General features: G+C 43.5%; 2 protein-coding genes across 2 annotated transcripts in view; one reads left to right on the forward strand and one right to left on the reverse strand.

The window, feature by feature from the left end:
• LOC149366969 (DNA-binding protein SMUBP-2-like) overlaps positions 1-11,110 on the reverse strand; it is a 32,059-nt gene extending 20,949 nt beyond the window's left edge. The window contains exons 1-7 of the mRNA XM_089553416.1: positions 10,913-11,110; positions 10,754-10,833; positions 10,456-10,619; positions 6,611-6,803; positions 5,375-5,490; positions 3,203-3,357; positions 452-652 (exon numbers count right to left, since the gene is read on the reverse strand). Of these exons, the coding sequence (XP_089409542.1) occupies positions 452-652; positions 3,203-3,357; positions 5,375-5,490; positions 6,611-6,803; positions 10,456-10,619; positions 10,754-10,833; positions 10,913-10,951 (948 nt within the window). The 5' untranslated portion in view covers positions 10,952-11,110. The remainder of the gene's footprint in view (positions 1-451; positions 653-3,202; positions 3,358-5,374; positions 5,491-6,610; positions 6,804-10,455; positions 10,620-10,753; positions 10,834-10,912) is intronic.
• Positions 10,732-17,595, forward strand: LOC149366970 (transmembrane protein 53-B). The gene is made up of 4 exons (XM_089553424.1): positions 10,732-10,853; positions 11,260-11,543; positions 12,122-12,338; positions 14,179-17,595. The coding sequence occupies exons 2-4, from the start codon at positions 11,305-11,307 to the stop codon at positions 14,656-14,658; spliced, it is 936 nt and encodes a 311-aa protein (XP_089409550.1). The 5' UTR covers positions 10,732-10,853; positions 11,260-11,304; the 3' UTR covers positions 14,659-17,595.
• The last annotated feature ends 1,894 nt before the right edge of the window (positions 17,596-19,489 follow it).

Here is a 19,489-nt window from a genome sequence, read left to right on the forward strand (position 1 = left end):
TGTAAAGTGAGAACATCTGGCTCTACAAGAATTTGCTACACAGGGAAAAGGAAACGTCGAATTTCTGTCACATCAGAACATGGCTATGATTCTAGTGGCTACCGCACGCCCACAAATCCCAGTAATAACGCTTCCATTCTTATTGCACATTTACAAATAAAGCTGTTGGACACGAATATATGTGTGTCTCAATGGAGACCCCAACCACACACTTTACGTAGGTGAAATACTGGACAGTGCTTTAATGCTGCTGCCACATGCACTAGTAACTGTTCAAAAGCTTTTTTTCCTGTTTAATTATTTACTACAGAGATAGACTTTGATATGTAAAATCATTTATCTCTGTAGCCTGCATTCATGCTAAGTCTTCCTCATACATTCAAGCAAGACATTCAAAGGTGGTTCCAGCTGACAGCCACATCAAAGCTTACATCAGATCTTCAGATCTCACCATCAAGCCATCAATTTCCTTGCGGATGTCACCGATGATGCCAAAGTCATCCGACCGTGCCAAGATGGCATCGAGAGAGTGCCGAGCGATGCCGGGAAGCAGCCGCGCTGGGTGACCAAGGCGCACGACTTTGAGTGTCGTATTAGAGAGCCTCTCCACCAGGTTGTCAACGGCCACGTTTGATGGGGCGCACACCAAAACCTGAAATTCAGCATTTGTACCACATTACACCTCATCATCATCATCATCACCAGCCTGACTACGACCACTGCAGGGCAAAGGCCTCTGCCATGTCTCTCCAATTAACCCTGTCCTTTGTCAGTTGTGGCCACTGTATCCCCGCAAACTTCTTAATCTCATCCACCCACCTAACTTTATGCCACCCCCTGCTACGTATGTCTTCTCTTGGAATCCACTCCGTCACCCTTAAGGGCCAGCAGCTATCTTGCCTCCGCATTACGTGCCCTGCCCACGCCCATCTCTTCATCTTGGTTTCAACTAGGACGTCACTAACCCGCGTTTGTTCCCTCACCCACTCCGCTCGCTTCCAGTGTCTTAACGTTACACCTATCATTTTTCTTTCCACAGCTCAAATCACGGCAAAGTGGCAGTAACAGCAGTAATCAAAGGAGATTTAGTAAAGGGGAAATTCGGGACAGCTGGAACTGGTCATTTAAATTAGTAATTTCTAGTGCTTACTAGAAGTCACAGGACAAAAAATTCACAGGGCTGCCTAATTACATTAGCTGTTGATGCCTTTCGTCACTACCGGTCTGGTGACATCATTTCCATCCAGCCAATCAGCGAATTTTATGACTCTCAAGTCACGACACATTTTTTTTTTTTTTCCAATGAGGTTTCTTATGCTATCTAACTAAAAAAAACATGCACACAGAACAGACACTAGTCTCCATGTGACATTTATTTCACATAACCAAAGTACATATACACGTCAGCACTGTGACTTCGTTTCTACTGCTTCCAACAGTAGCAATGTGCGTATGCAGTACACTTTGATTCTCCGCAATAAACATCAGCTAAAGGAAAGTGTCTGTCCTATGTGTATGTGTTCGCTTCATTGCCTCTCTTCTAAGACGCGCTAGAAATAATGAAAGCAAGCAACCAGAGGAGGCTTTCTTTAGCCTGTAGACATAACCATTCTCACACATCATAATTATTGTCCTCAACAACACACCAGCACCTATCCATCTTGCACAAGTTTGGACCCTGAAAAGCTATCCCAGGATATATTCACGTTATTTACTTCCTCAGTTACTTTATTTATTCACTTATTATTTGTTTCATTTGTTTAAGCGTTAAAGAAAACTTCGTGAAAAGCATGATGTCACCAAAATTTGTAGAAGACAAAATCCCTCAACCAATAATAGTGACGGTGATAATGGTAATAAGCTTCCTTTTCACAGTTTCTGCAGAGAACTGCTTTTTTGGATGCTGTTAAGTTAGACCAATTTCATTGCAGAAATAGAGGCTGATTACTATCGTCAGTGCACTGACCGGCAAAAAGAAAAGGTTACGTTCACTGATGTGCTAAAGGAAATAAAGTCTGAGAAACAGTATTTCAAAAGCATTCATACCAATGCGAATTTCTGAAATTTTGTTAAAATCCTGTAACAATTCTAATCTATATTTGCAAATTTGGAACAACTGCAGCTATTTATGACACCACTTTCTGCAATATAAGTCTGTTTTCAAACAAAAAGAGCCAAATATCGGACCTTTGAGAAATGCAAACGTTCACTGAAGGGCAACTACAGTGTTCGTTCAACCTCTATGCATTCCAATGAAAGTTTCATGGTAAGTTCTCCAGAGTCTCCTGATCCCTTGTGCTAAATTTTGCAACGAAGTGGCATTTTGTTTCCGTGCAAATTCATATCAAATTTTTCTGCTTCGTGGCTTCAGTGAGAGGGGCGACTTCTATGGGCAACCTTGTGCGTGCGACTTCACGCCTGCCGATATTCAAGCAGAGTGAACATCAACGCGAAATTCAGCAGCCGAATCAAACCGGGGTCCCTAACCCATAGAGCAAAGCCAAGTACACTTTACTTCAGCCACAAATCCACCCATTCATTCGCTACTATGGCTATTCGTGTCTTGATCAGTGGCAGTCATGCAAGGCGCCATCATTCTGAATATTTTTTTGCAAACCAGCTAGCACTGACTGCACACCATATCCTCAAGACAAGCTATTATTTTTCTGTTTTTTACAGTTGTACAGCTATAATTATCAACTGATTTTTTATTTATTTTTCACTACTTCATGGTGACAGCCTTACCGGCACTCACCTATGGGGCAGAAACATAAAGGCTAACAAAGAGGGTTCAGCTTAAGCTAAGGACAACGCAGCGAGCTACGGAAAGAAAAATGGTAGGAGTAACGTTAAGAGATTGGAAGCGGCGGGAGTGGGTGAGAGAACAAATGTGGGTTAATGACATCATAATCGAAATCAAGAGGAAGAAGTGGGCTTGGGCAGGGCATGTAATGCGAAGGTCTTTAAGGTAACGAAGTGGATTCCAAGAGAAGGCAAGCGTAGCAGGCGGCGGCAGAAAGTTAGGTGGGCGGATGAGATTAAGAAGTTTGTAGGAATATGGTGGCCGGAACTGGCGAAGGACAGGGTTGATTGGAGAGACATGGGAGAGGCCTTTGCCCTGCAGTGGGCGTAGTCAGGCTGATGATGATGATGACTACGAGACGTGAAGAACAAGGACATGCACTCGGTCTGTGACTCTGACCTTTGACCCCTGCTTGGCGCACTGGAGCACAACCTCCACCAGGGTCGTCGTCTTTCCAGTCCCGGGTGGACCATGGATGACAGCCAGCTCCTTCTGCCTCAAAGAAAAAGCTACAGCTTCCTTCTGTGATTCATCCAGGCCCTTGTTGAAAAATTCTTTTTTTTGCAGAGCCAGTGAAAAGTAAAAGTAAAAAAAAGGAGGGTTGGGGAGAAGAGAAAGTATAAGTATTAAACAGTTCCTGCGATCAGTTATTTTGGTACTATTTTATAGCTTCGTTTAAGCATCTATACACTAAACTATAGCGGCACTAAAAATGAGCACAACACTCAAAACTCGCATCCGCCTTCATTCACAGTGTTCACTTTTTAGTTTTAATTGTCAGGACAGTGGCATCTGACGTGGTGCCGTACGAGAACTCCAGCACAGCTCGTGACTAGTCTTGTCAATGCAAATCCCAATGCTCGCCCAAAATAGTTTCTTTGATGAAAACTCCCTAACTTGTTGCCATCCTCAGGCAAGAACAAATAACACCAATACATGTAGTCGACCTGGCGAATTCCGCCTTTTTCACTATCAATATATTAAAGGGACAGTAAGGAAAAATCGAAGTTGACCTGCATCAACAGATTAATTACCGCATTCTAAAGGCAAAGAGGCTAGTTTCAATAAAAACAAAATTTTTCAGATTAAAAGAGGTCAAAAGATTAAATACAGGTGTCGTCACCTACCAGCCAATTTTGCAAGCAAACTGCAGTGACGTTAAGGAAAGACAGTTTTCCTCATGTGGATCCCTGAGGCTAGCTTTAAACTATATACTACTACCATTCACTGTCAAATGGTGATCACGGAGTCCTTTCCGGTCTTGGCATCACGAGCTTGAACTAAGTGGCGGGAAGTTTTTCAATCCAATTTCCTCGGAAATAAACGCATGTTTTACTGTCAGCTTTTTTTTGATCAACAAAACCAGAAAGAACCACTGAATCGATTTTCACTAAATATCAAAGTTAGATGAAGTTGTCCTCATTGTCCATTTAAGGCTAGATATTACGAATCGATTTTCACTAAATATAAAAGTTAGATGAAATTGTCCTCACTGTCCATTTATGGCTGGATATATACCAGTAAAAAGCAAGCCAAATGATCCTTCACTTTTATATTTTTATATTATTACATGAATTGACTCAAGCACTTCACAACGCTCTTCTGAAGAGATAGAAAAATTGTACTAAGTGCTGTGCGTCTAAGTTCTAATACTGCAAACGATTTAATTTCAGTGTTTTTTGCAAAGGGCATACAACTAACGAAAAATTGTTGCCACTGATAAATTTCATCAAAATACGAACTCGTAATTCTCTCTCTCTCACACGCACACATGCAAGCATGCACGTGCACACACACACACACACACACACACACAAAAAAAAAACTTTAAATAGGACACATTGCTTTGATGAATGTGGATCTTATACAAATTAACGTTGCCAGATGAAATTCATGCTCACTCAAATACATTTACTGCCCAATACCTGGCACATATCCATTCTGCACAGCTTCATAATCCCCTTTGCTTTCACTATCCACTTCAGTAAATTATGCTGTGCGAATGGGATTTAACAGATTTTCTGCTCAGTCCACCATTACGTCCACTGCAGTTTGTTCTTGCTCTATTGCCCGCTGTATAAGAGCAGCACTAAAGGGCTTTTTGCTATTTTTACTTCGTGAAACTTAGTGCCTGCAAGATGTTTCTTAACTGCATTTAACTGCATTCATAAAAAAATTTGAGCTCAAAAAAGACAAGTCGTTTACAGCCCGTTGTAGTACCTACCAAAACAGTTTAGCATGAGACGCACAAATTCACAGCTAAGCAGCTTTGTAAATATTACCAGCGCATCCAACGCATCCAATAAAATAAAATGAATACCAGCAAAACAATTTCTCACTCAAATTTGCCATCACTGCAAATTTTTACACTCTCGTTAACTCCACTAGTTCTCTTGAAACGCAACATATTATAAGTGCAACAAGTTTTTGTCCGTAGTACTGAGCTACCAGTTTGAATGCGGCCAACACTGCTACTAGTCCAGCAGTTGATGCGAGCAGAGCATTTCTATGCAAAACTGAAGCGGCAAAAAGCAATGTGAAATTGACCTTTATTCAGCACTAAAAACTTACCCAACGGCTGCTGAGGATGCAAAAGTGGCAGTTCTGTGGGAGACGACGTTCCAAACAGGATCTCGACCAGGTCATTGTACCTCACTTCCCGACATTTTCTAAGCTTCTCGAGGGTTCTGCACAAAAAAAATAACTGTGCTGCAGTGAAAAGAAGGAAATCACAAATAATCTGCACATTTTGATTAACTAAGACATCTCGATTAAATAAGGCAGGTACATAGATGGCACATCATGAGCACCAAAACCAATATTGTTCTAATGCGCAAATGCCGTTCAGCCATCGCGGTGGCTCAGTGGTTATGGTGCTCGGCTGCTGACCCGAAGGACGAGGGTTCGATCCCGACTGCGGCGGTCGAATTTCAATGGAGGCGAAATGCTAGAGGCCCGTGTACTGTGCAATGTCAGTGCACGTTAAAGAACCTCCGGTGGTCGAAATTATCGGGAGCCCTCCACTACAGTGTCCTTCATAGCCTGAGTCGCTTTGGGACTTTAAACCCGATGAAACCAAACCAAATATCGTTCATGAGAGGTTATTTTCAGCAAAATGTGGAGAGAACTAACACACATTTCTTACTGCACATAAAAAATAAAATTCACTGTATACACAGTGACAAAGCACTTTTCAGAAGTGATGATTTCAAGCATAAAAACACAACTGTTTTTTCGTTGTTGGTTTCACAGTTTTCAAAAGGCCAGTTGTTAACACCATGACAAAGATAAAAGTCTAGACACTCAATGTATGCCTTAAAGTAGATGTAGGCTTAAAAAAAAATATTCCAATAGCATTGTGAAAACACTGCCACTGAGCAGTCAAAGTATTTCTAATCACGTACATCTCTATATAGTGATGACACGTAGATTTACACAAATTATTATGTAGTCTTCAAAAAAAAAAAAACAGCTTCCCACAGTATTGTGAAAACATTGCCACTGAGCAGTCAAAGTATTTTTAATTATGTACATCTTTATATAGTGATCACACGTACATTTACACAAATTATTAACATAAACTGTACATCATATTTACCCAGCTGTAGCACGACTACGACTGCAATGTAGGGGTTATTTCTCCAGGCACAGAATAGAAAAAAAAAAAAAAAATGATTTCACTGTCTAATGATATTAAAATGTTTGAAATAAAGTGTTCAATCTGAGTAAATATGGTATACTTGTTATGAAGACGTTGCTATATAGTGTCATTAGTTCTGTACCAAGTGCATTCACGTGACCACCTACCTCTTCAGCCTCCTGTAGGTGACATCATTGGCGAGCTTGAGCAGGTTGAAGATGCGGCCATCGTCACCATCGAGGGCAGCACGGCCGTCATCAAAGGCGAGCGTGATGTTGCCCTGGGCAACGCTGGAAACAACACCGGAACAGACAACTTCTCTGCTAGCATCACTTGCCACGACAACACCGACAATGTCTCCTGGAAGGAAGGAAAGTGCAAACACCCGGTGGTAAATATGCCACTACACACATCGCTGAGACGACAAGACCATAAAGGTCTTAAAGGGACCCTGAAATGATTTCGATGGGCATATTCTAGAGTGCAGCAGATCTGTAGAGGTGGTCTTTTTGGGTATTCCAGTCGAATTTGAAAGCTCTGAGTGGACCCTGTAATTCAGAATTAAGTTTTAAAAATCGCTGTCCGCTGTAGCTCTCAACTGATTAGGGTGACACTTCACGGTCGCGCGTCCCCTACCCCAATGACATCAGTGGATAGACTGAGCGAGCAAAGGCTTGCCCAGCCTGCCCACTGACGTTATCAGGGTAGGGGACACCGCATGGTGAAGTGTCACCCTTATCGGTTGCGAGCTACATCGGGCAGCGATTTTTAAAACTTCATTAATTCTGAATTACAGGGTGCACTCAGAGCTTTACAAATTGACTGGAATTTGACTGGACCACCTCTCCAGATCTGCTGCACTAGAATATGCCCACTGTAATCATTTCAGGGTCCCTTTAAATGGTGGACCCATTATAAAAAACTCGCAGGAAAATTACGGTAAACCGCTATTACAGTACAGCTGTTGCGAGCAAATTCTGCAACTAAATGCAGAAGTTTTTACGCAGTTTTAGGAACCTTTGATGATGTCATAAATTAAGAGCACCAATCACAGCCACCGGTGAGGTTACATGAATGATAGCGTCATGATTTTGACAACCAATTACAAGCATCAAAGAGGTCATGCGAGTGATGGCATCATAATTCTAGGAACCAATCAGAAATGTAAACGTCACACGTTCGGTCTGTAGTCACACGATCTACGAGTAGTCACATGATCTAGTTTAAAATTGCAAAGACCCATTAACAGCTGAGCTGTAAAAAGTGTATCAGTGCGGCAGTGCAAGACATGACAGGAAATAAGTACACTCACATCAAGAGTTGCACGCTTTTTCATTTGCACCAGAAGAAAACAAGCAAGACAACATGAAGGGATGAGAAAAAGAAAACAAAATGATAGTGCAAACAAGGCACATGCAAACAAGAAACAAGATGTTCTAGTTGTCTGAAAATAAAAAGAAAGGTCCTTGCTAAATCACCAGAAAGGAACTGCTATTTCTCATCAACCAGTGCTACCGAAGCTGCATATATGTGTTTTTCAGCTCCTCAGTGAAGAATCCTCAACAGAGTAAAGAATCATATCTTTCGACAAGAAGTTCAGTAAGTTGCTTGTTCAAACATGCCTTGCTGTCACTACCATTTTTATTCTGATTATTTGTCCCTCGTCCCTGCAAATTTTCATGTCAACTTGTGGAACGTTGGAGGTGAATTTGAAAGAAAAGACCATGATACTCTGACCGCTGGCTCTCTCAGTGGACTTTGGTCAGAGTGTTACGGTCCTTTCTCTTGTGTGGAACAATCACAAATGCATAAGCCATCAATACGGGCTTCAGCAAAATTTGTGGCAAGTGGTTCTTCGTGCTGTGTCGTACTTATTAACTCTCACGTCTTTCGTTACCGTACAGAAGCACCTTTCTAGAAAGCATAATAAAGGTCATCAGTGCAGCACTGCACAATTTTCGCTGCTGTCAAGAGCCACATGTGCTTCAGCAAATTGAATGACACTTTTTTTTTTTTCATGCATCTGTCCTACTTTGAACTGGGCCAGTGCCCTCTATAGCCACTCTGAAAAAGGAATTAGAAAAGAAAAAGGAAGCTCCGCTGTCATTCGGCATTAAATCTCGCAAAATTTATCCTCAAATACCGAACATAAACTGTTATTACGAGTGTCAGACCTCGACATACAATTATGTCCCTGTCGTCTTGCTTATCACATCACCACTGCAAAGTGACAGGTATAAAAATAGAGGTATGCAGCCGTATATACAGCCTTACATGCAGCCTTACAGCATGAGTTGCAACACACATCAGGTGGTACGAGCTCACGTCATGAAGAAATGAAAGCCGGGCGCTGCTGCAAGGTTTTGTATATAGCTTCCCAGCAGCATGCCAGCGTGCCTGATGAAGTGCAGCACAGCGTATTCAGTTTATATCAGACAAAAACCAGGAGAAGGTGGCCAGCACAGCGTTGCAAATAATACTGAGCGTGACTGTACTTTTCTGTACAAAGTGAAAAAAAATCTTGGCAGACCCTGCAAACAATTAAACTATACCTTCTAAGGGCTGTTTGCTGAGGCACTTTAATGTGTTAGCCTCCCCAAATAGGCCCCTTAATAGTGTGATTGAGTGTCCATAAGCTGTTACCTAGAGGGTAGCCAATTTTAGCCCGAGACTTTCAAAGCTTACCAGACATTCGCCACACATTTAAGGTAACTTGGGAGGGGATGAAATTTTTGGTAACAAGTGCACAGGTACATTACAGTAAAGCAAATGCACCCCGTGCTATGTTTGTAGCATTGAACGGAATGTACCGAGAAATAATTTTGTGATATGTTTGTAACACTGAATGGAATGTAGTGAGGAACAATTTACACAAGGGAGCTTTAACAGCTAACTCCTCAAGACATGTCAAGTCTCATTTAAAATCTATGTAGTTTTGACGTGACCCCTGCAAATATTTTAGAAACATGAGCATTTTCAATGGCCACTACAGTTGATTTTTGTTCTTCTTTGTTTTTTCAAAACACTAAAATGCATTTGCGGGTAGCACTTGTGTGTGGCCTTATGTCATATACAGTTTTAAGTGTTCCCAAAGTATCACGTATGAGCTTAGAAATGCTTTTTATGAACGAAATAACATTGTCAACAGTGTAGTTTCAATTTTAAGTGCAAAAATACATCTATGTACATTTGACTAAGATTCATTCTAAAACAGCGAAAAAAAAAGACACAGACGACAGGAAGAGACGTACGAACAGGCGCTGACTCACAACTAGGATTTTATTGCAGAGGCACCACCTTGTATAACGTGAGCGCGCAATAAAACTGAAAGTAGTGCGAAAGACACAAAAGAAGAGGGAAATAATCAAAGCATACTTGTCGCACTACTTTGTTTTATTGAGCGTCCACATTATATAAGGTGGTGTCTCTGCAATAAAATCCTAGTTGTGAGTTAGTGCCCGTGTGCACGTCTCGTGTCTTTTTTTCTCTGTTTTAGAATGAACAACCACCAACTCACCCAAGCTTCTACGTTTGACTAAGGTGCCGTGTAAGGTGAGGCAGAGTTTTATATCCTAAATCTAGTACAACCTTTGTTCTTTGATGACTTGCTCACTGCACTTGAGTGTGGTGAGGGCATTAAAGATGGTATTTCAACTTTGATACATCACTTGAGAATCGTGGTTTAGCTTTCAATACATCACTTGAGAATCTTGAATGCGGTTCATGAAATGCCAGCTTGTCCTGAGCAAGATCCGCTTTGGACGAAGCTGAGAGTGACTCTGCAGAATAGTGAGCGTCATGCTCAACCTCGGTGGTTAAATGAACAATGGAACAGCGCTTTGTGAATGTTCATCCCGCAGAACTACAACATAAATGACAAACATGTTCAGATAGCAAGCCTTCTTTTCAATCGCACATGGACGCACGCAGGTCATAATTACTTCCTGCGAAGCTGCTACGGTAAAACAAAAGAGGAACAAAGAAGTAATAAAAACCAATACGGTCGCCCGACCGTTTGAAAAGCCGTGAGAGGGCAGTGGTGCGCCGTGCTGACAGGATCGAAACTTGCATATAGTCCTCCCGTAAAGACCGGTGTGAGCGCAATCAAGGACCAGCTTAGTGATGCAAAGGCCTTTGCTCTGGAGTTCCTTGACGGAGTACTTCTCCTGCAGCTTCCTGAAGAGAAGCATGAGAGCACATCACGTTTCACTGGGTAGTACACTTTTCAATGGTCTCAAAATTTCGCTCACAATCACGTGGGTCCAAAACGAATTCACACGCATGCCATGCGGGTTCGGAGGCTAGCTCACGTGTTTTGTTCAACCTCCTCATTTCGTTCCAGTTCCAGCAGCGCCAGCTGTTTCTCGACAAATTGGTCCAAACCATCGCCCTGCGAGGAACAACCACGACGTGAGTATACACAAAACCGCACGAGCAGCTGAATACGTCGCGGTAACTCGCCAGCGAACCTCACGGCTGTCACTGTCACCGCACTGAAGATTATCCATTGATGTCACGAGAGAATCATGCCTCGCTCACAGTGAATGTGACGTTCGTAATTTTTGTAAAGTTGCTTATGAGCCAAACTGCATAAAAGAATCTCAAAAGGTTTGCCGCGTATGTTGCCGGGAAGCGAAACCACGATTTGTACGATTATTTCAGCAACGCCTTAAGTGCGCATCCATTGTTAGCGCATTTCTGTTTAAACTGACTGCTCACAGACAAAAAAAAATCAAAGTGATACAAAATTATTAGGTTTATGCTTATTTTTTTGCAATTGAATGCCTCATACGGGAGAAATGATGCATTGTTACAGGTACTCAACTCACGCTCGTTGCTACTTCGGAGTGGAGCTTTAAAAATGGACGCCACGGCGACATCTACGGGATCAACGGAGTCTTCTCCGCTAAGCGACAACGGCAAGAAACGAGGTTCTCGCAAGTATAAAGATGAAGATCTAGAATACGACATCACCTTTCCGTCAGCTAACAAACAGCTGACTCTTCCCACTGTCAAGGAACCAGTAGTTTATCTCCTCGGGTGGGCGGGATGCAAGGACAAGCACCTGTCAAAGTACGGTGCCATCTACGAAGACCAGGGGTGCGTTTGTGAAGTTTTCTTTGGTTATATTGAATGTCATAGAAGTGTAGTGACGTTTCTCTTATATTGTTGGGAAACAAAACTGGCCATCCTTGTGTCATTGTTCTGCCTTTACTGCTTTTGGCATAGTGGTGCCGGGAACGGATTAATTTCCTTGTATACCTAATTGTGCTTAATCAGATCAGGTTGATCGGTCATTGTTAGCGACACAGCATAGGGTAAATTCCCTGCGTTAGGTAAACCTAGCTGTTCTGAGGATAAACCGCCCCTGAAGATTCTGTCAAACTGAACTTTCTGAGAACCGACGCATTAACCCGAGACATTTCTAACGCAGTGCATTGACCCGGCGCGCAATGACACACTTTGCTACCGGGTTCAGTTCTCACTTTGTCCAACTGTTGTGCATCACTGTAGTGCTTCGAAAAGGATAATCAATCGCATCAAGGCCCGCAGCGCGTTTACAGAAACCATGTGTGGACAGCTTTTATGCGTGTTGTCAAAGTTGATTGTCGTCAAGATGTGTTCATGCCCGCTGTAAACAATTCTAAGCGCCTTGTACGGCATTGCTTCTTTTGTAGGTGCATCACAATTCGGTACATAGCACCGATTGAGGAGCTTTTCAAGCGGAGTTATGGCGGCACGCTCGAAGATCAAGCCTACGCGCTGCTCGCTTTGCTGGAGGACTTCAAACTCGAAGAACATCCCCTCTTCTTTCACGTGTTCAGCAACGGCGGTGCGTTCGTCTACTCGCTGATGAATCGACAGTTCCGGGACAGCGTGCAGGTGATGTCCAAGGTATAGTTCCTGTTTCTCACTTAGCAGAATTCCTCCTTTTCACGTGCTTTTACACCTAGCGCTCTGTGCTGCAGATGTGTGTCTGAAGGAGTGGAGGTAGCTCATGGATGAGTTTTTTTTTATTCTGCGTATGTAGTTGTGTTCTGTTGTTTTTGCACTGATTAACAAATTCGTTGTTTGAGCAAACTTCTGCCCTTATAGAAACAGGCTTGCTGCTGCGGGATAATCAAAATAGTGACATCTGTTGACCACGCTGTTTTAGAGCGCAGCTCTTTGGCGTTCGTTCCTGGGTTTCGCGTCGTCGGCGTTGTCGTCGGCCTCGTAACCAGCTCCGCCCCCCTTTCATCCCCCCAGCGCTAGCAGCGACCGACTGATACCACTGGATGCCGCTGACGCCGCTAGAGAGTCAAGATAACGTGACTGCATAGAACACCGTCGCCGCCATGCAGAAAGAGGAGGAAAGGGTCCCCCCCTGTTCTTGTGTGGCGGATAGGGTGCTCTTCAGTTGCCGACGCGCCGGTTATTTCACGTAGGCCCCGGCACGTCGACGAATACGTGACCACCTTCCCACGGCTAGACCTGGTTCTTAGCGCTGCAGAAGCGAGGGTATCATATTGTTTGTGTCGGCATCGGCGGCGTTGTCCCTGAAACCAACTCCGCAGCTGGGGTTGACTCACTATCGAAAAGGTGAAACAGCTTATTTGCTGCGCTCAAATTTCGCATTAGGAAGTAACGTAATCGTCGGTAATTTTTTTAAGAACAGTTCACAATGTTCTAGGCACTGGATGCACATCTTCACGAAAAGCCTGAAAGTATGGCAAACTACATGGCTGCAAACTTTTGTGAACAGTCAAATGCCAACTTTAGTCGGATACAACTCAATAACGTAGCAGCTTTTTCCCCGTCAAAGGACCCCCTTCCAGCCAATTGCATCGGCTGATTCTCATAACCCTGCTAGCATGACAATGCAAGGAGCAGCGCCACAATACAGAGAGAGGGGTCTATCCTGACCACAGAGAGAAGGGACCATCCCCTTTCATCTACCACTCCCTGCTTTGTCACACTAGCAGGATCATGAAAAATGTCATTTTGTGCAAGTCTCAGCACCGCAGAATGTAGCTTGGCACCACTGCGCTGTCCCTTTTTATCAGAAGACTATTCATCGGTGCGTTTATCATTCTGCATATTGTTTAGTGTTAAAAACAGGGTACTAGAGCAGTTATACTTTCCTGATGACCATGGTGACTGAACGGCGAGGCGGCAGCAATGAGCAACACCGAAAATGCACTGCTGTATTACAAACATAATAAATGATTTTTAACGCAACGGGGACACAACACAAGAAAGACGACAACACGGGCGCTTGTCATCAACGTTGTTGTCTTTCTTGTGTCGTACTAAAAATCGTTTATTATTTCTGAAAACCAACTAGCTCAGCGGTTAACCCTTTTAATGTATTACAAACTCTTGTCACTTGTCTTGTGTACTTGCTGAGTGAAAATCTCATATTTATATAACTTACAACTTATCTGTTACTTATTCTGTTTTTCATTTCTGTGTGCCCCACCTCTTATGTAATACCCTCTTTAAGGTATTAAAGTGAAGTGAAGTGTGTACCAGCAGCAGAGGTAGATGATGGCTGTCACCATCGTACGTTGTGTTGCCAGAAACATCACTTCTAGTGGTTAACAATTAAGGCTCCAAAAATCATTGGTGCAGTGAACAGGCAGAGTTGTTGCGGTCTTTTTGTGTGGCCGCCCAAAATTTCTGTTTGATTTTGGCTTGCTTTTGATGGCAACAACAGTGCCATGCAGTGTGTGTGTATCATTCCTGGCTGCAGATTCGAGGCGTCATCTTCGACAGCGGCCCCGCCCGGGTTGGCTTCTGGCAGGGCGTCGCCGTCATGGCAACCTTCGTCAAAGGGCGCGCGCCATTCCGTTACTCGGTGGCCTTCTTCTGGGCCGTGGCCCTGTGGGTCTACTCGGCGCTCACGTCTCTGGGCAACCTCGTGTTCGGCCCCCGGTTCCGACGGGTCGAGTCCGCGTACGATGCCCTCCTCGCCGAGAGCCCGCTCTGCCCTCAGCTGCTGCTCTACTCGGAGAAGGACGCCATCTGTTCGCACCAGAGCATCCACGCCTTCGCGGATGCGCGGAGGGCCAAGGGCGTGCCCGTCGAGGAAGTGTGCTGGCAGGACTCTCCACACGTGCAGCACTTTGTCCTCCACCGGAACCAGTACGTCACGAGCGTCACCGACTTCATGCGGCGCTGCCTGCAGGGCACAATTCAGGTCTCCTCGCCCGTCGGCAAGAAGGATCGCTGATGCGTGCCTTCCGCGGAGGATTCTCGAGCTGCAGATGCGATTTCACAGAGGGTCTGCTGGGGAACACGGCACATAGATTTCATTATCTACATGTATATTTATATTTTCTTTACGAGGGGTGAGAGTTATGCACCGGCTGAATGCACTTTGGAACCGAGGTGTAGGGAACTGCTTGCTTTTGGTTCACTTGTACCGGTTCCATCACTTAATATATGCAGGCAAGCATGCTGGGTTGCGTGAGAACATGGTTCGTTTCCCGATTCTAGAGTAATAGCTTGCCGCAATCAATTCTTACCCCAAGGGTTTCCGCAGTAAAAATGAGAGGCAAACGTGTTGTGAAGTTTAGCTCTTCTTTTTACAACTTTTGGCACTTCTACTGTAAATCAAGCGTTCTTTGTCACCCGCAGTATTCAATGCTTCTTTTGGGTACTTATGGGGTCTTGAAGAAAAGCTCTTAGATAAGTGTCACACTCTTTTTTTCGGGGGCCTAAAATGCAGCCTAACACAAAATGCTTTCCAAGTGGAACCCTTGAAACTTGGAATCTTTTTGTGGTATTTCCTTAATTACATTTGTGCTGCTATGTTCTGTGGCAACGATTGTAAGGTAATGGGCCAAGAATGCTTGTGCATAATATATTAACTTTTAATTATTATTTCAGTAGATATAGTGCAGCGTCAATTTATTTTTTACATATATTGCGAAGCATTTTATATGGAGAGCTTTTCATTTTTGTCTGCCAGTTTTTTGATGCGACTATTTTATAAGCATTCTTTACACTTTTGGAAATGGTTTATGATTTGCGTATGTGAGGCCATTAGTTTTATTTTTGTGGTGTATATGCGAAGGCAACTTTTTTTCATAGTTAGTCATTTGTGTCTTGCAGCTGTTGCAATCAAACGAAAAAAGGGCACAATGGAATCGTTATCTCTTTAACAGCATTGAATCATTTTTTCATGAATCTCCTGCTAGCAATAGAAACTACTTCCAGAGAAGTTTAGGCACTTTACTGCTTACTTGCTTGAAGAACTGTTGATCTCGTTGAATACCCTAACAAGATTAACCGATATTGCCTGTGATAAGTGTCTCAAACCACACTCCTGAGAATGTGGTGCGAGACGATGAATCCTTGCATTTGTGTCGATCGTTTTTTCTCATGCAAGGCTCTAGCCTGTTTCAGCTCTTGCTTTTTCATCAGACCAATGTCCCTCAGGGAATGCAAAATCAGGTTAATTGTCGAGGCATTTCAATGTTTGTCAGGGTCCTAGGTTTGGTTTTGTAACGTGGCTTCAGAGTATGTACTAGTTTGAAGGCATTGAGTTTAGTATGATGCAGCAGGGCATGATGAGTTAGTGCATAATGAGATCGATGTGTTGGTGAATTGGGCAGATTGATTCTGCTTCGTATCGGTTATGTCATGCACCTAAATGGGAACATGCACAACAGAATGCTGGACATGCATTGTATTCTGAGTTGATAGTTTGAGACAAAAAACTAATATAACCACATATACCTTGAAGCCTTTCCATGCCTAGAATGTCCTCTAGACATACAAAGAAAGCAAATCTTGTCACATTAGATAACAATTCTTGCATGCGGCATTTGTACCACCTGATAACACTCGGGTCCATCTCATGTTCCTCTGTGTGTATTTTTATCTAGTTCCTGGCTTTTTCAAAATGAATGTTATCTTAATCGTTATTTGAATGCTGCTGGACAGCACATTTTCTGTATGTGCGCGACTTTCAGTTTTATGCTGTACCGCGATCGATTCCTGGGATAATCCTGAAATTCGTTCATGTTGCCTTCAAGTGTCTCCTACAATGCACCGGTGAAACGCTGACGGTTTGCAGTTCGCACTTGTGTGCTTTTTCTTGAGACTGCGCTTTTGTCAGCACCAGTCAGTACAATGCAGACTGCTTGTGGTGAAACCGTCCTTGTTCAGGGGTAGGATATAGTGCAGCCGCTATTAAGCTCCCCGTCTCTTTCCTGTATGAATTAATGACTTCTTGCAGGATGGTAAAAACATAGTACAATAACTGTAATTGGCTTGGTTTATACAGCATTTGGCTACGCATAGTATCGTGCAACTGGTACTGCTTTGTGTAAACATGTCATAGAACTGTTGTAAGCATGGCATCTGTGCTGAATTTGGGAAGGGGGGGGGGGGGGGGGGGGGGAAGGTTTGTTCTCATCTCTGGCGGTGTCATGGAACTACGCTTATGCATGCAGCTAGCTCTTGCATCGAGGTTGAATCACTTTGGTGACTTCCACATCATAGGCCTGTTACTATGCGCCTTGGGAAGTCAGATAGTGCCTTGTGTGGTGTTAATGTGTGTCTGGAATATTGTGTAACATGTTCTGTCAAAGTTTTGGTCATCTACCCAACTTTGAAGTTTATTTGAGAATCGACTTAAAAAGCAAGACATTTTGAATTCATAATTTGGTGTGGCTTATAGTGTGGATTTTTGTTGTTTCCCCAGTATGTGCTACAAGTGGTCTGCATTGGATTGCATGGTTGCGAGATGTCTAGATAAAAACAGATTATTGTTTTTGTGCATTATAGTATATAACTATGTACACATATCTTTTTCTACACACCGACCTTTTTTTCCATGCAAAGTTCCAAAGGGGTTCCCATGCCAGGAAGAGTGCTACTGCAGGCGTGACTGTTGTCGGAGGCCCGGTGGTGTGCATAGATACGGCAACGTTTTACATGACGTGACAGTAATACTAGGCTTGATGAACTGACTGTATATACAAGGCTGTGTGCTGCATTTACATGCACGTTGGTAGTTATACAACTGGCTTGGTAAGTAGCATTAGGGGCATGCATGGTGATATTATTTATACACCTTCCAAGGATGATGTTTTTGTGGCCACTTTTGGCACCTTGTCTTTGGAGACAAATAAAAGTGAGCACTTCTCACTGTGTTGGAGCTTGGGCTTTGGTTTTCTGAGGTCTGGTTCCGAGTTGGAAGTTGCTTTTGTTGTTTGTGAGCATGTATTTTGACAATGTGTATTCTCTACACAGCACTCGGTTTTAAGCCTTTGATATGTTTGTCGGAAAAACATAACAGTAGGTACCACAGTAAGATAGAAGTCCTAAGTTTTGCATATTTTTTTAATTCTTAAACACTGAAACATTGACTCACCACAGTGGCTATAACATTGACATGCACAGTGCCACTGCATTGTGCACTGACATCGCACAGCACAGCTTATTTCTAAGAGCATTAGCTCTTGCTCATCACGTTTCAAGATTTCGTGGGGTCTGCTACCACCCTGAGATCACAGCGCCATCTGTGACAGCAACTAGAAAACAGCACATCTCGCATTGAGACTTGTAGCGCCATCTACAATAGCATTGTAGAAACAACCACCTCCCGCGTGCCAATGATGACACCACGGTTCAATATGGTGGATAGAGATGGAACTTGTGTTACCATTGGTGTACCACCCTTTAATCTCATTCATATCAATTCTAGTAAACCGAACAGCTAATGCTCGTTACTTCATCTTCCAAATGGTGGTGACCATTTTTTGTCATTCCAACTCTTGAGCGGGCTTGCATAAGAATTGGCGTGAATTAAAACGGAGAAACCAGTGACCATACTGCAGTTTTTGTATGCCTCGCATGACCGTGAACATGTCTTGTATGTCGCAGCCATTGTTTGGCTGTTGAAATCGAAACAGCATGAGGGAAAAAAAATTCTATTATAAATTATTTTCCTCTAGTTGGCACAATCCACATGGCTGCCTATGTTTTCTAATGTGCTGTGAAATCTGAAGAGAGGAAACACAACTAAAATTTGATGTCTCGACTCCAGTGAGCCTGACTAACTTCGTAACAGGTGAATAGCCTCCAAAACCACTAAGTTCAGAGAAGCTGTGTTAAATATAGTGGATGTCGAGCTCGGATACCATGTTGAATTATTGCTTGTATTGAACAATAGGAACATGCTCTCGAAAATCCAATGCAAAAGTATGGCACTACTGTTCGCGGTAGCTCAGTGGTTACGGCGCTCGGCTGCTGACTCGAAAGGTGCAGGTTCGATACCGGCCGCAGCGGTCGAATTTCGATGGAGGCGAAATTCTAGAGGCCCGTGTATTGTGCGGTGTCAGTACACGTTAAAGAACCCCAGGTGGTCGAAATTTCCGGAGCCCTTCACTGCAGTGTCCCTTATAGCCCAAGTCACCTTGGGACGTTAAACACCCATAAATCATAAACCATGTTTGCGTTTATCCAACTCGTGTTGAGCGGAAGATTCGATACATGAAACTGTAGTTCACACTCCTGCAAGTAGCGTTTCTCCTCACAGCACTCTTTAGTTACGTTTAGTGCATGGAAGTGGGTTGGCTGTGCGACCTCTGGAGGAACCTGCTGGCAGTGCTAGTGCTGTGAAACTGTGTGACAAGGTGAACGTGAGGCATACTTGAGGGTAGTTTTCAATCTCTTGTACTTATTTTTCACAACACATCGCTGCCATGTGGTGAAGCCACCCCAACTAAAGCCTAGCTGCAGCCCTCGATTGCCGTGCCATGCTAGCTTTTAGTGCAAAAGCACTACTTAACGTGTCCCAGCCGAGAATCTTGTGTAAAGTCTCAGAAGTAACTCTGGTAAGCTCGGGTAAGTTCAAAAGAGCATCGCGCCAGCTGTAGCCAATGGTAGGGTGACCTTGGCTAAACCTAGCATTGCAACAGCCCATCTAGAAATAAAAGAAATATTGCCGAGACTGGGTTTCGAACCCACGACGACACGAACAGATCAGCTTCACTAGCCAGTGCACGAGAGCACTATGCTATCGCTGCAGCTGTTCACGCCTCGTGTTG

This window comes from Amblyomma mixtum, chromosome 1 (assembly GCF_055824585.1).
Source record: "Amblyomma mixtum isolate Tamu chromosome 1, ASM5582458v1, whole genome shotgun sequence".
Taxonomy (NCBI): Eukaryota; Metazoa; Arthropoda; class Arachnida; order Ixodida; family Ixodidae; genus Amblyomma; species Amblyomma mixtum.

What these genes read in the sequence shown, in the direction of transcription:
- LOC149366970 (XM_089553424.1), top strand. Translation starts at nt 11,305, where the DNA reads ATGGACGCCACGGCGACATCTACGGGATCAACGGAGTCTTCTCCGCTA. An exon ending in GCCATCTACGAAGACCAGGG is followed by an intron (nt 11,544 to 12,121) that starts GTGCGTTTGTGA and finishes CTTCTTTTGTAG; the next exon opens with GTGCATCACAATTCGGTACA. An exon ending in GCGTGCAGGTGATGTCCAAG is followed by an intron (nt 12,339 to 14,178) that starts GTATAGTTCCTG and finishes TCCTGGCTGCAG; the next exon opens with ATTCGAGGCGTCATCTTCGA.